Source organism: Thunnus thynnus, chromosome 1 (genome assembly GCF_963924715.1).
Source record: "Thunnus thynnus chromosome 1, fThuThy2.1, whole genome shotgun sequence".
NCBI classification, from domain to species: domain Eukaryota; kingdom Metazoa; phylum Chordata; class Actinopteri; order Scombriformes; family Scombridae; genus Thunnus; species Thunnus thynnus.
Window position 1 is genome coordinate 27527879 of NC_089517.1, and position 13694 is coordinate 27541572.

At 40.2% G+C, this 13694-nt stretch overlaps 1 protein-coding gene and 1 long non-coding RNA gene across 2 annotated transcripts; one reads left to right on the plus strand and one right to left on the minus strand.

Moving 5' to 3' along the window:
* Positions 1-342: 342 nt before the first annotated feature.
* Positions 343-5780, plus strand: LOC137185700 (mucin-7-like). Its single transcript, XM_067594018.1, has 3 exons — positions 343-1569; positions 2167-3578; positions 4176-5780. The coding sequence occupies exons 1-2, from the start codon at positions 1377-1379 to the stop codon at positions 3270-3272; spliced, it is 1299 nt and encodes a 432-aa protein (XP_067450119.1). The 5' UTR covers positions 343-1376; the 3' UTR covers positions 3273-3578; positions 4176-5780.
* A 2404-nt stretch (positions 5781-8184) lies between these two features.
* Positions 8185-12012, minus strand: LOC137185707 (uncharacterized). Its single transcript, XR_010928901.1, has 3 exons — positions 9799-12012; positions 8629-8987; positions 8185-8438 (listed from the first exon to the last, which is right to left on the minus strand). It is a non-coding gene; the product is annotated as an uncharacterized lncRNA (long non-coding RNA).
* Between the last annotated feature and the right edge of the window lie 1682 nt (positions 12013-13694).

Genomic DNA, 13694 nt, shown 5'->3' on the forward strand with positions numbered 1-13694 from the left:
TCTGAATAGGCTACTGTTTGCTAACAAGTTCACAAATACAACCTAAAAGGTGATTACATGTGAATGTTGTCCTCACAGTGTGTTTCCGCTGCCCCCGAGTGGCCAAAAAGTGTTACCTGCAGGATTAATGATAAACATAATCTTTCTGTTACTTAATCATGCAAAAGGATTCTGTTGTGATAAAACAAAAAGGAGGGAGAAAGCCAATTGTAAGCAACATACATGCCTAATGCATGCCATGAAGAGGACTTAAGGTGCACAGGTGAAAGAACGTGATAAATGAGAGGCAAATAAAGTCACATTAGTGAGGCAGAGTTTGTTAATTATCCAGGGTAATACCTTTCTGCAATATTTTTTATTGATGTTGTCAGACAATCAATACATGAGTATTACTATAACAGCACAACATTTAGACCTGTACAGGCAGCAACGAGAGCAGCTGCAAATAAACTAAAATGTATATAAAATTATTGTCAGGTTGGGGAAGCAGGAGTGGACGCCAAACGCAGAGGCTGGAATGCAGAGTTGATGAAAAAATCTCCTTCAATCGTGGATGGTCATTAACAGGCAAACAGAGCTGAACAGAACTAGCAGACGAAACAAAACGAATGATCCAACAAAGACTCAACTCAAAACCAGACCTTAAATACAGACTAAACTAATCAGGGAATGGGGAACAGGTGACGAGACACAAGGGCAGGCTGGGAGTGATTGGCTGAGGAAACACAGGAAGCAGGGCAAGGCTGACGAGACTGATACAAGGCAGGTGTGGGGAAGACACAGAGCAGGGCTAACGAGGGTGAAGCAGGGCAGGTGAGGAGGAGTACATGAACACACACAAGGGAAACACAGTAACAAAACCAAAACCCAGAAAACACAATACTCTAAATACAACCCACACCAACCTGTCCAAGAACCATCATGAACCTAAACTAAAGTATACAACACACCAGGCTAAACAACAAAAGGCAGTCCAAACCCACCACCCAAATATAACAAGAAAGGAAGGACTAAACAAAAGTGCAAACCAGGAGACCCCAAAGAACACAAGAACATAAAAATACCAAAAAACACACAAAGTCCAGGCAGGGTGTGACAATTATAATGTTAGAAATAGTTAATAATGAAAAAAAAAGGTTTTTATGATTAGTATTGTAAATTAAGGTGGCTAAAAAGTCAAATACAATCAATGATGTAAACATTCTAAAAAAAAACAGTATGACTCAATAAATAGACCTCAGAACACAAATGATGTCAGAGACTTCTATGACCTATCAAAGGCTTTCTGCAGGAGGGGGTACAAGCCAGTAAAGCTTAGTTCACATTTAAGAGTCTAACATTACTGTAAGAAAGAGTACTTTCGAAGAGACGTAAAGATGACTTCCCACAATTTGTGCCCTTACGGACTGAAGAGCTTGTTGGAGTGTATTACCAGAGCAGCACTGCTATCTCAACCTGGTGATAATCCCGACTTTTTATTTGAGTATTTATCAGAGCTGATCAACTTCAGAAGATGTCACCCTGAAGATGATCCCAAGATTGTTTCCTTCAACTACCAAGAGATGTGGGGTAAGCTACTGTTCAAAAATATATAATATAATCCTTATTTATTTCATAATTTGTAATAATTAATTACACAGCAAGCTAACCTGATCAAGGACTTTTTCATAGATTAGTCAAGTAATGTTAGCTTAAGGTTTTGATGCAGCCAATCAGCCAAATACTTCACCCATTGCAACACAGTAACTTTTGAAGTGGTGAATAAAATTAATATTCTTGCAATATTTAAAACAAACAATCAGATACTTACATTTAAGTTTTGTTTAACTTATGTGTGGGCCAGTTTAGAATCTTGTTAGTGAGGGTTTATACATTTTGTAGTCGTAGTCATGACAACATTTAAACTGCTACATTTGTTGTTTACACATAAAATTTCAGACTCCGTTCACACTAAACAACCTGCTTCAACTTTCAAACATATCAAAAACACTTTATCAATTTTAATCCAAGGCTAGTTAAAGTATTGGCACAAACTGAATGGATTTAGATCAGAATTAAAGGCAGAATTAAGACATCACTGCAAATAATATATAATAAAAAAAGATCATTGAATTCTATCTCTTGTGGCACACAATCTCATGTCATTTTGTAAATTGCCCTTTCCAGAGAACAAGTTCCTGGGAACGAAAAAAGCGTCAAAGACTCCAATCACCGCGTCTGCAGCAGCACCACAAGTTCCATCGCAGGCTGAGGTAGAAGAGACTTTGAAGGAGCTGTACTTGGATTTGGCATCTTCTACTGATGGAAACGTTGTAAAAAAACCTCAAAAGGAGAGAATGCCAACCAACAAAACTTCAGGAAAGGACAAGAAGCCCTCTGCATCTCCCATGTATCCCACACCGACACCACCTCCCCGTGTGGGAAGACAACATGGGATGAATGTACCACCACCTTTCCTTGTTGTAAAGGGAGAAAGGAAGCCTGCACCACCCCCCCGCAATGTCAGCATAAAGACACGTAGAGTGTCCTCAGTGAAGGTTCCTATTCAACAGGAGAGTAAAGGAACCTGTGAAGATGTCAGGAAAACGCCACAAACTCGCCGGCGCACACTAACACCAATTCCAGCCAAATCTTCAGAACCGGAGAAGGTTTCAGTGTCAGTATCCAGAGTGGCCAGTAAACCTGCCAAACCTTCCAGTGTTCCCATACCAATAGTGACACACAAGCTTGTTCTCCCACCTATTCCACAGAGGAAAAAACAAGATGGCCAGGTATCTGTGGTCAAGGGCAAGGCTGCGCCCACTAAACCCAGGAAAAGTTCACCAATGAACAGGGAGGTGATGCCAGACGAGACCAGCAGCAGGCCTCCAGTACGCAAAGCACGGGGGCCACTAAAGGCAAAGGCAAAAGCAGTACCAAAAATAGCTCCTGTACCTGGACCAGAGAGCACTAAAGAACCAGGACCAGAGAGGCCCAGAGAGACCACACCTGCCCCACCTACTGATCCGAAGCCAGAGAAGAAGAGGATACGTCCTGACACGGCACCAGAGAAAACCAGAGCACCGAGAATTCTGCGGCCACTGAGGGCAAGGGTAAAGCCGGTGGAAGACAGGACTGTAGAGGGTATTCAGGGTACAGCCTTCGGTAGACCAGGCTCTAGTACTTTTACTAACACTCACCCTCATTTGGCGCATGTGGTCCATATAATAAGATATAGACGGATGCAGATTAGATCCTCTTCTCAGGGTCACAGTGGTCCCTCATTAAGTTAACCACACCACTATTAAATATAAGGAGGTTTCCCAAATAGAGTAATTCCACTAGTGCCCCCATAGTGAGAGTCTAACATTACTGTAGGAAAGAGTACTTTCGAAGAGACGTAAAGATGACTTCCCACAATTTGTGCCCTTACGGACTGAAGAGCTTGTTGGAGTGTATTACCAGAGCAGCACTGCTATCTCAACCTGGTGATAATCCCGACTTTTTATTCGAGTATTTATCAGAGCTGGTCAACTTCAGAAGATGTCACCCTGAGGATGATCCCAAGATTGTTTCCTTCAACTACCAAGAGATGTGGGGTAAGCTACTGTTCAAAAATATATAATATAATCCTTATTTATTTCGTAATTTGTAATAATTAATTACACAGCAAGCTAACCTGATCAAGGACTTTTTCATAGATTAGTCAAGTGATGTTATCTTAAGGTTTTGATGCAGCCAATCAGCCAAATACTTCACCCATTGCAAAACAGTAATTTTTGAAGTGGTGAATAAAATTAATATTCTTGCAATATTTAAAACAAACAATCAGATACTTACATTTAAGTTTTGTTTAACTTATGTGTGGGCCAGTTTAGAATCTTGTTAGTGAGGGTTTATACATTTTGTAGTCGTAGTCATGACAACATTTAAACTGTTACATTTGTTGTTTACACATAAAATTTCAGACTCCGTTCACACAAAACAACCTGCTTCAACTTTCAAACATATCAAAAACAGTTCATCAATTTTAATCCAAGGCTAGTTAAAGTATTGGCACAGACTGAATGGATTTAGATCAGAATTAAAGGCAGAATTAAGACATCACTGCAAATAATATATAATAAAAAAAGATCATTGAATTCTATCTCTTGTGGCACACAATCTCATGTCATTTTGTAAATTGCCCTTTCCAGAGAACAAGTTCCTGGGAACAAAAAAAGTGTCAAAGACTCCAATCACCGCGTCTGCAGCAGCACCACAAGTTCCATCGCAGGCCCAGGTAGAAGAGACTTTGAAGGAGCTGTACTTGGATTTGGCATCTTCTACTGATGGAAACGTTGTAAAACAACATCAAAAGGAGAGAATGCCAACCAACAAAACTTCAGGAAAGGACAAGAAGCCCTCTGCATCTCCCATGTATCCCACCTCCTCGTGTGGGAAGACAACATGGGATGAATGTACCACCACCTTTCCTTGTTGTAAAGGGAGAAAGGAAGCCTGCACCACCCCCCCGCGATGTCAGCATGAAGACACGTAGAGTGTCCTCAGTGAAGGTTCCTATTCAACAGGAGAGTAAAGGAACCTGTGAAGATGTCAGGAAAACGCCACAAACACGCGCACACTAACACTAATTCGAGCCAAATCTTCAGAACCGGAGAAGGTTTCAGTGTCAGAATCCAGAGTGGCCAGTAAACCTGCCAAACCTTCCAGTGTTCCCGTACCAATAGTGACACACAAGCTTGTTCTCCCACCTATTCCACAGAGGAAAAAACAAGATGGCCAGGTATCTGTGGTCCAGGGCAAGGCTGCGCCCACTAAACCCAGGAAAAGTTCACCAATGAACAGGGAGGTGATGCCAGACGAGACCAGCAGCAGGCCTCCAGTACGCAAAGCACGGGGGCCACTAAAGGCGAAGGCAAAAGCAGTACCAAAAACAGCTCCTGTACCTGGACCAGAGAGCACTAAAGAACCAGGACCAGAGAGGCCCAGAGAGACCACACCTGCCCCACCTACTGATCCGAAGCCAGAGAAGAAGAGAATACGTCCTGACACGGCACCAGAGAAAACCAGAGCAATTCTGCGGCCACTGAGGGCAAGGGTAAAGCCGGTGGAAAACAGGACTGCAGAGGGTATTCAGGGTACAGCCTTCGGTAGACCAGGCTCTAGTACTTTTACTAACACTTACCCTCATTTGGTGCATGTGGTCCATATAATAAGATATAGACGGATGCAGATTAGATCCTCTCCTCAGGGTCACAGTGGTCCCTCATTAAGTTAACCACACCACTATTAAATATAAGGAGGTTTCCCAAATAGAATAATTCCACTAGTGACCCCATGGTGATTTTGAAATGCTTGAAATTCAGCCCCGACCTAATTTCTGTCATGCTGCCCACCAGGTACCCATCAGCCTTGGAAGGGGGTCCCCTCTTGTGTGATCCTTCTCAAGGTTTCTTCCCCCTCTACCTGTTAAAGGGTTTTGGAGGGAGTTTTTCCTTGCCCACTTGAGGGGGGGGCCTTATCATGTGGGTTTAATGTAACATAATTAAATGTTAAATTCGAGGTGGTCAAGGGCGTAAGTTAGGGTTAAGGTTGTGTACACACACACACATATACATACATACATATATTCATGAGTATACAAATACACATACATCATATGGGTTAAATTTGTTAAATGTGTTAGATGAGTCTGGTCGAGTTGGCGAAAGTTTGGTTTCACAAGGTGATGGTGGGGGATGCATATACATATATATGCTATATAAAACTGTTAAAATCAATAAAATACCTTAAATAGATTCCACAGTTGTGATATTTTATTATTACTGAGAACAAACCTTAAAACAATGTGAACTCTCACCTGTAAGTCATAGCTCTTTGCCAGCAGCAAGATGGCAATTGATGTAGATTCATTATTTATGAGTTATTTGTTTCTATAGGCGGATGGTTCTGCCCAATTTACTGACTGAGAAAAAGACATTTCCCGTCTAAACTTGATTTAATTTAAATAACTGGCTAAGAAGTTAAATTGTCCCACAAAAAAGAAAAGATTAGAGTCAAAAATGAATACAGATTTGCGTGGGAGAACAGTTCTTCTTTCTAACCCCATTAATCATATTAATCTTATTAATACCTGGTAAAGACACTGAATAAAGCACGTTAAAAATCAGTATTTCTCTCATGCTGTTCTGCGGACACAGGACATGTGGATGGGCCGTGAGTCAAACTACCGCAGTTTGCTCGGCTTGTTTTGACAACTTAAGATCCAGACATTCAGGAGGATTTTAACGGGAGCTGAATTATCCACAGAGGTCTCCTCCTCCCGAAAACAAACTTACACGGTAATTAAAAGTGGTAAAAACACTGAATGAAACAGTTTCATGTTAAAAATCAGTGTTTCTCTGACGGACATCGGATGTCCGGATGGGCTGCTGATAACGTTTTCTCAGCTTGTTTCTCTGATAATTTAAGATACAGACGTTCAGGAGGTTTTTTTGGAGCCAGATTATCAGCAGGGGACTCCTCTGCCCCAAAACAAATTTACACATGGATTAAAACCGGTAAAAACACCGAATAAAGCAGTTTTATGTAAAAAATCAGTGTTGTGCAGGTGTACTCTTTGGAAGAGGGGGTATGACGCCATTGAGAAGTGACAAAATGAAATGGACCGTTACCTTGATTAAAATCACGGATTTCTCTGGGTTTGAAAATTGTTGGAAATATTTGGGATATTGTAAGTACACAACTGAACAAAATATATAAAATAGGTCTAGTTGTTTTTTAGACATTTCAATGTGGAATAGTTCCATATTATCCCAGACAGCAGACCAACACTGAATCAATGTTGATTGATCAACGAAACTATCATTGAATCAATGTTGAAATTTAACTCTAACTCAAAGTAAATAAAACATCCTTCAATCAGACATTAATTAACATGCAATTTTATTTATTTGTGCCCCACATCCTGTTTGAACAGGAAATAACATCACATTCAGGAAAGCAAGAGGCTCTCAAAATGTCATTTCATTCATTCAAAATGTATAGAGCTTAGAATCTTAAAATACAACTTATATGATAAGTTAGATGACAAAATGACTTAAACAATTAGATGGGAATGTTAATTCTGAATTTATTAAAGCAGAATCCGCATGATGCACTAAAGTTTGAATGTCATAAATTCTTGCGAAAATGAAGTGTGTGGACACAGCTTTTTTTGCAGCTGTTATTTCCAAGAGAAAAGCCTGGAAAATCATAACATATGCAAAAAGCAAGAGAAGTAAATGCAAATGGAAGCTTGCCAATATTTAGAGCTTAAAATACAATTTATGTATTACAGATTATGTTAAATTGGGTGACACACTGACTTAAAACATTCCTATCTATCAGCACAATGCCCTTAACAGTGCACAAAAATTGAAAAGTCATAAATTCATATGAAGTTTAAGTGCAGAGACACCTTTTTTCTACAGCTCTATTTGCCAGGAGAAGAGCCTAGAAAACCATGACAACATATACAAAATGCAAACTCACCCACAAAGACAGAAACACCACAGTACTACAGACTCAGATATTACCATAGTTCAACACTGTTCAGGACTTGATACTTTCCAAGGACTGAGGATACTCTCCTGAGGCCAAAGGGTGGCCTTAACCCTCATTAAATGTCCCCAAGCTGTTCAGAGGCATAACAAAGCCATTTTTTGCACTGTCACAGCAAAGACAAACTCTGAGGCCTCCTTTTTCTCTGCATTCACTTTTGTAATGCATCTATAGAATAAAAAAACAGGAAATTAGAACTGCACAGTGTGTATGGGGTGTGTCAGTTGCAGAGAATTATTAGTGCTGAATTCACATGCCTGAATATCTGTTGTTATATTCTGATTATACTGAAAGAAAATTCTATCAGGATTTGAGTTTTTTTTCTCATTTCATGCATTTATTTACATTACTAGATTGCTCTGATCACATTATATTTGCAAAACATAAATATATTGAATATTACAAGGTATTCCCACTAAAACATATGAAATACGTGGCTTATTTTCTATTTAATTACAGTCTAAAGCTGGCAAAGTGTCTTGCTTTGGTTTGTCTGTTGGCATGACCAAGTTATGATAGACAGAAGGTGGGTCCATAATATTTGGAAATGTGACCAATTATGTGTAATTAATTTGCCACAAAATCAAGTACTAGTGTAACTTGAAATTTGATAAAATGTTTATTTTGAAGTTAAATTCAAATTTAAGACTATTTGACTTGATATAGACATTTTCCTTTTAAAGACCTGCAGACACACTGGTGGACTGAATGGAAAAGCAAGGTAAAATCCAACTTGGTTCCATGTCTGTAGCTACTACAGTCCTTTAAATATGGTACTTGGTATGGGGCCCAAACAGTGATCCATTGGCACTAGAGGGAAGGTCACAGGGTCACCAACATTGACAGGATTCACCCTGTAGGCAACATTAATGTTTACAAAAAATTTCATTGCAATCCACCAAATAGATTTTGAGATATATCAGTCTTGACCTTACTGCTGACAAACAGACTGACGTGCAGGGTTCCAAGCAGACCAAAAACTTTTGCACATAAAATTTATGGGATGGAAGATATTTTAAGAAAAAGAAAAAACTGAAATCATACCATAATTGCCCTTTTTCTCCATTCTCCACTGACAGTGAATGCAGTTTTTTGTTTATGCGTATCTTTCAGTTTCTTCCCTGCACAGTTCATCTGAGAGGCCAGCTGATACTCAGGGGCATATTGGCATAGAACATGAATAGGTTACAAAAAATGCCATGCAGGTACATGGGAACATATTTTTCATATTCAACATATCCAAAACAATATTTGTCTAATATGTGGTGAATGAAAAACTTGCTTTTCTTAAAAAACTTTAGATTTAAATTACCATCACACATCTGCCATCTTCACTCTGACGATCCGCTCAGCTTCTTCCAACTTGGTCTTTCAGAGAAGCTGGCACTGCCTGGCTCTTTTACCTCAACAAAAGATGTGTTTTATCATTTAAGTGAATTAGTAAAACCCCCGTCACCCCCACCTATATTGATATGGTCATTCACATACAATTTCTCAAGTGAGTGGCTTGCCATTTGTGGAGTTTCCAGCATTCTTACATAAAATGTAGCACTTTACATCTTGGTAAAGGAGCTCAAAACTAGCAGGGCTTGCAGTGACTGAATGGATAGCAATCTCTAAATTTTTACACACAGACCATGTGCACTATGTAAATTTTTTTTTTTTTTTTTTTTTTTTTTTTACTAAGACTATTTTTTGGCATTTCTGATTTATTTGATATTGATAGTGAAGAGAGACAGGAAAGGCAGAGGAGAGAGAAGGGATGACATGCAGCAAAGGGCCTGGGCTGTATTTGAACCCAGGCCGCTGTGGTAAGGACTCAGCCTTTATACATGGTATGCATGCTCTACAAGGTGAGCTACCGGGCACCCCCACTACCTAAAGTGAGAGAGCCAAACCACAGCCACTGACTACAGTGGGATGAAAAAGAGCATATCAGTCTTTTAAGCATCAGGGGCCAGATTTAAAATATATAGAGGTAAATGGACTATTACTATGATTGTTAATCAGCCCAGTGTTTAAAATGAAAACATTATGAGCAGACATGCAGTCAATGGCTGTGAAATATAACATTTTCTATAGATTTCCACTAGCATAAAGTCATTGTGGTGTTGATTGGTTGCATTACCAGAGCAACTGGTTCCATATTTTTTGTGCTTTGTTAAAGTTCATTGTCAAGTTCATTGTTTTAGATGTCTGTGGTAAGAGCCCTACCAGCAGGTAAAAGTTGATGAAAACAGAGCTCAAGGTGATGCATATCTTTCTCCTGGCTGAGGGCAGCTGCCACATCAGGAGAATGAAGAAGGCCATGTTGGGCACCAGCAGCAGAGGGTCCCAGAACTTAGTTATCAAAGGCAAAAAACACAATACATGTGATATTTACGATTGATTACTTTAGTCAATGCAGCAGTTTGTATCTTGCCTGTTTACTGGAGCCTACAACTTCCTAGAGGTCAAGCAAAAGTGCAGTAGAACAGATAGCTGTGGCCTCTGACTGTGGCAAATATCAGTGACAAAGTGACAATAACCATTTGTTATCTCTCTATATAAAGCAAGGAATCTCTGTCTGTATGTATGTATGTGGGTTTCTATCACGTATCTCGAGAACCGTTCATCCGATCGACTTCATACCTAGCAGGTGGATTGCTGGGTAAACGATGAAGTGCAATGTTGATGTGTGAAATTGTCTGGATGAGCAGTTCTCGAGAAACATATACCAAACACCTCATAAATAACGTTGATTTGCTTCTTCTTCTACCCATGGGATCAACAAACTTAAATACTGACAGCGCCAGTCTGTATGTTGAGTTATGTATGTTCACGACATAGTGCAGGATGTCTCAGGAACCTTTTGAACAGACACTACAGTTCATCTGATCAACTCCAGCTCAACTCAAAATTGTACACGTGTGAAGAGTTTGGTAAATTAGTAACAATTACCAAATTGTAACATCTACCAATAGCCTGCATACGAGGCGTTTAGGGAACATGGGTAAATTATAGTGTTTACTGATAGACTGCATGTGAGGCTTTTAGAGAATATGGGTAAATTATAGGCTGTGTTCGAAATCGCATACTAACGTACTACTCATACTAAGTATGACGTCAAATTGAGTATGTAGTGCGTTCCAACTGCATAGTAAATGGATTTTGTGTATGCGAGAAATACCCGGATGTATACTACATTAGCAAGAATTTCTGAGTATGCGGTGTGAGCTTACTGGACACACTCAACTGCCCCACAATGCATTGCGTCTCTTCAGACTGCGCAATGGAGGAGATGAGCCAGGCTAAAAGCTGTTGTAATTTTCGCTGTAGGACTGTTAATATGTCACTTCATTAAGTTTTAATATTTTTTCAGGCGAGAAAGTAACCATTTAGATTCACAATATGGGGTCAAGTTATCCAAATAACGCCTGTTCGTAAATTTGCTCCAATGTTTTCGGAGATGTGAGGAGCCGCTGGCCGGGATCAGCTGGTCATCTCAGCTGCTAGCAGCCTGACTCCTGAGATGATCAGACGGTCAACGTCCATCGTCATCTTGGGGAGAACATGATCCACGAACTGATCGTTGCAGCTCTTTGTTATATGATATAATTCCTTTTGGGAGATAAATGTTAGTCTCACAGATGAAATCTAACAATTATAACTGCCACATTAGTTTTTCTGAATGTAAAGTGAAACTTCATGTTTTTACTGGACAGAACAACAGCGCTGCCTCTGGGGCTCTATATGTACACATATCACCACATTTACATACATATAAATGGATTAAAATGAACAAATCAGTCTGTATTAAATTTCATTTTATTTTATTAAGCGTCCCCTGGTCCTCAAAAGTTTGTACTCCTGAGTCAAACTTGCCAACTCCTCAACCCAGCTACCCGTCTTTCTGTCCTTGATCTATGATCTATGATGATCGGTGAGTGCAAGGCGCTGACTACAAGGCGGCGCCATCTTTCTCTGTCTGACCAAGACCCCACCGTACTTCCGCCATTCGGTTCTCGTGTGACGTGACTTCCTCCCATAGTCACGTCCGCGCCGCAGACCGACAACGTCATCACGTCGGGCCCCGTCACCGTCTTGTCGCACACACACACACACACACGCACGCATTCCCCTGCATGTGTTCAACCCTGTACATAGCTGGTGTTTGTTTGGTAGAATTAGATTTTAGAATAGTTGTTTATTGAATGAAGCATTTGTTAACTTTGTTAATTTTGCTAAGTTTAATAAACACTGTTATATCTTTAAAAAGAAGTTCTTTTGTCATTATTGTGTGTAACATGTTGTGAAAAGTGGCTGATTGAAGGAGTCAGAGCTCGAATTCACCCTTCTTTATTCAAGCTTGAATGTTGATCTCTTAGATATTAACATTCTAGGTGAACTCCCATTTATGAGACTACCTTGTTTGGTTATTGGTCCTGGTTTCCGGGTGGTACCCCGTATTTGTTAATTCATATTAATAATTCTATTAATTGTTATGATTAGTTAATGCAAATAATCAACCGTGTTCCTCACAGATCCAACAGTTGGTGCCCGAATTATTGATTAAGATTAACAATATCTTGAATTATTGCTAATAACCAAACACACTGCCGGTCCCAATAGGAGCATCGGTAAATTGTAGCATCTACCAATAGTCTGCATGAGAGGCATTTAGGGGAGGGCCACAACTCTCTCTAGGTATTGAGAAATCAGCCCGTTCCAAACGGGCACGTTTTGAACAGGCACTGCACTAGTGCCTTAAAATAAACAAGCACAAATGAAGGTGTTGTTAAATGTATACGGCACTGATTAGCACAAATGTATGATGATCTCATCCTGAAATTAGTTAGCCTACCATTTCTCGAGGATTTCCCCATTCCTCTGCTGGAGGTGGATGCACCAATAATGCCTGGTCCTGTCCTTCTGTTGCAAAGGAAGGAGGAGCTAATCACAGTCAACTAAAGCTTGGGACAAACACTGACACTATAGCCTCTGATTACTGTCAGATTTTTGTAGAATCAAAAACATAAAATTACACTGAATAAGCATCTAATTGAGGACATGACAAATTTATTGGAGACATATATAGGAAACATGAATTTGTTGTCTTTTTTAAACAACACTCATATCAATTTGTGAAATATGAATTAACTGCATCATTAAGTGCAATATGAATTAAGTGCTGTATGAATCACTGCTCCATGACAACAGGAACAAACAAGCTTCACAAGGGTAGCCAGTATAACAGACACTTGGCCCATCTGAATAGTAGTAATGTACAATAACACATAACACTGCCAACACATTCATGATGGCCATAAGCCGTCGTCAGAACAAACCCACTGCAATAAACAAGACAGTTATGTATTTTAACAGTCTAGTAAAGTATGTTAAAGTTTGTGAGGGAATAACCACATAAGCACTAACAAAATCTCTTTTTTTGAAGCAAAACAAATTTGATAGTGTAGTTACTTAACTTGTGTGTTAGGGCTCTGGCTGGGTCTCTAGTTTTTCTCCTTGTGTTTCTGTTTTTTTCCCCCTGTGTCTCCTCCTCCCCAGTTTGTTTGTGTGTGTGTGTGTGTGTGTGTGTGTGTGTGTGTGTGTGTGTGTGGCCACGGCTTCCCTGACCTGATACCTGGGTTCAATTCCACTCCTGTCTACAATCAGCTCGTCAAGCCTCAGCTCAAATACTCCAGTTCCCCTTCCACTCATCGCCAGATTGTTCAGTCACCTTAGTGGTACCTACACTCTCGGCCACTCGGTATTAGCAATACTAGAGTTATTTCCATGTGCTCTCCTTTGCCCAGGTCTCCAGTGTCAACCTGGTCATCTGTTGTTCTTCAGCTGCAAGCCCATTCTCCAGCCACACCATGCGAAGCGCACCCAGCCACCTATCTCTCTCTGCCACACAACCCCTCTCCAACCCGCCTGCCCCTTGCCAGCACCAGCCTCCCTCCCTCCCTTCTACCCTCCAAAGGTTGCTCATTAAACCATCTTTTTCTCATCCATCCATCTGTTTTCTGTGTCTGCTTTTGGGTCCAAAAACAACCTCAGCTGTAACATTGTGATTAAAAGATAGTATCTGTTTTATGTTTTAGGGAGGAATACCCCTCTGCTAGCTC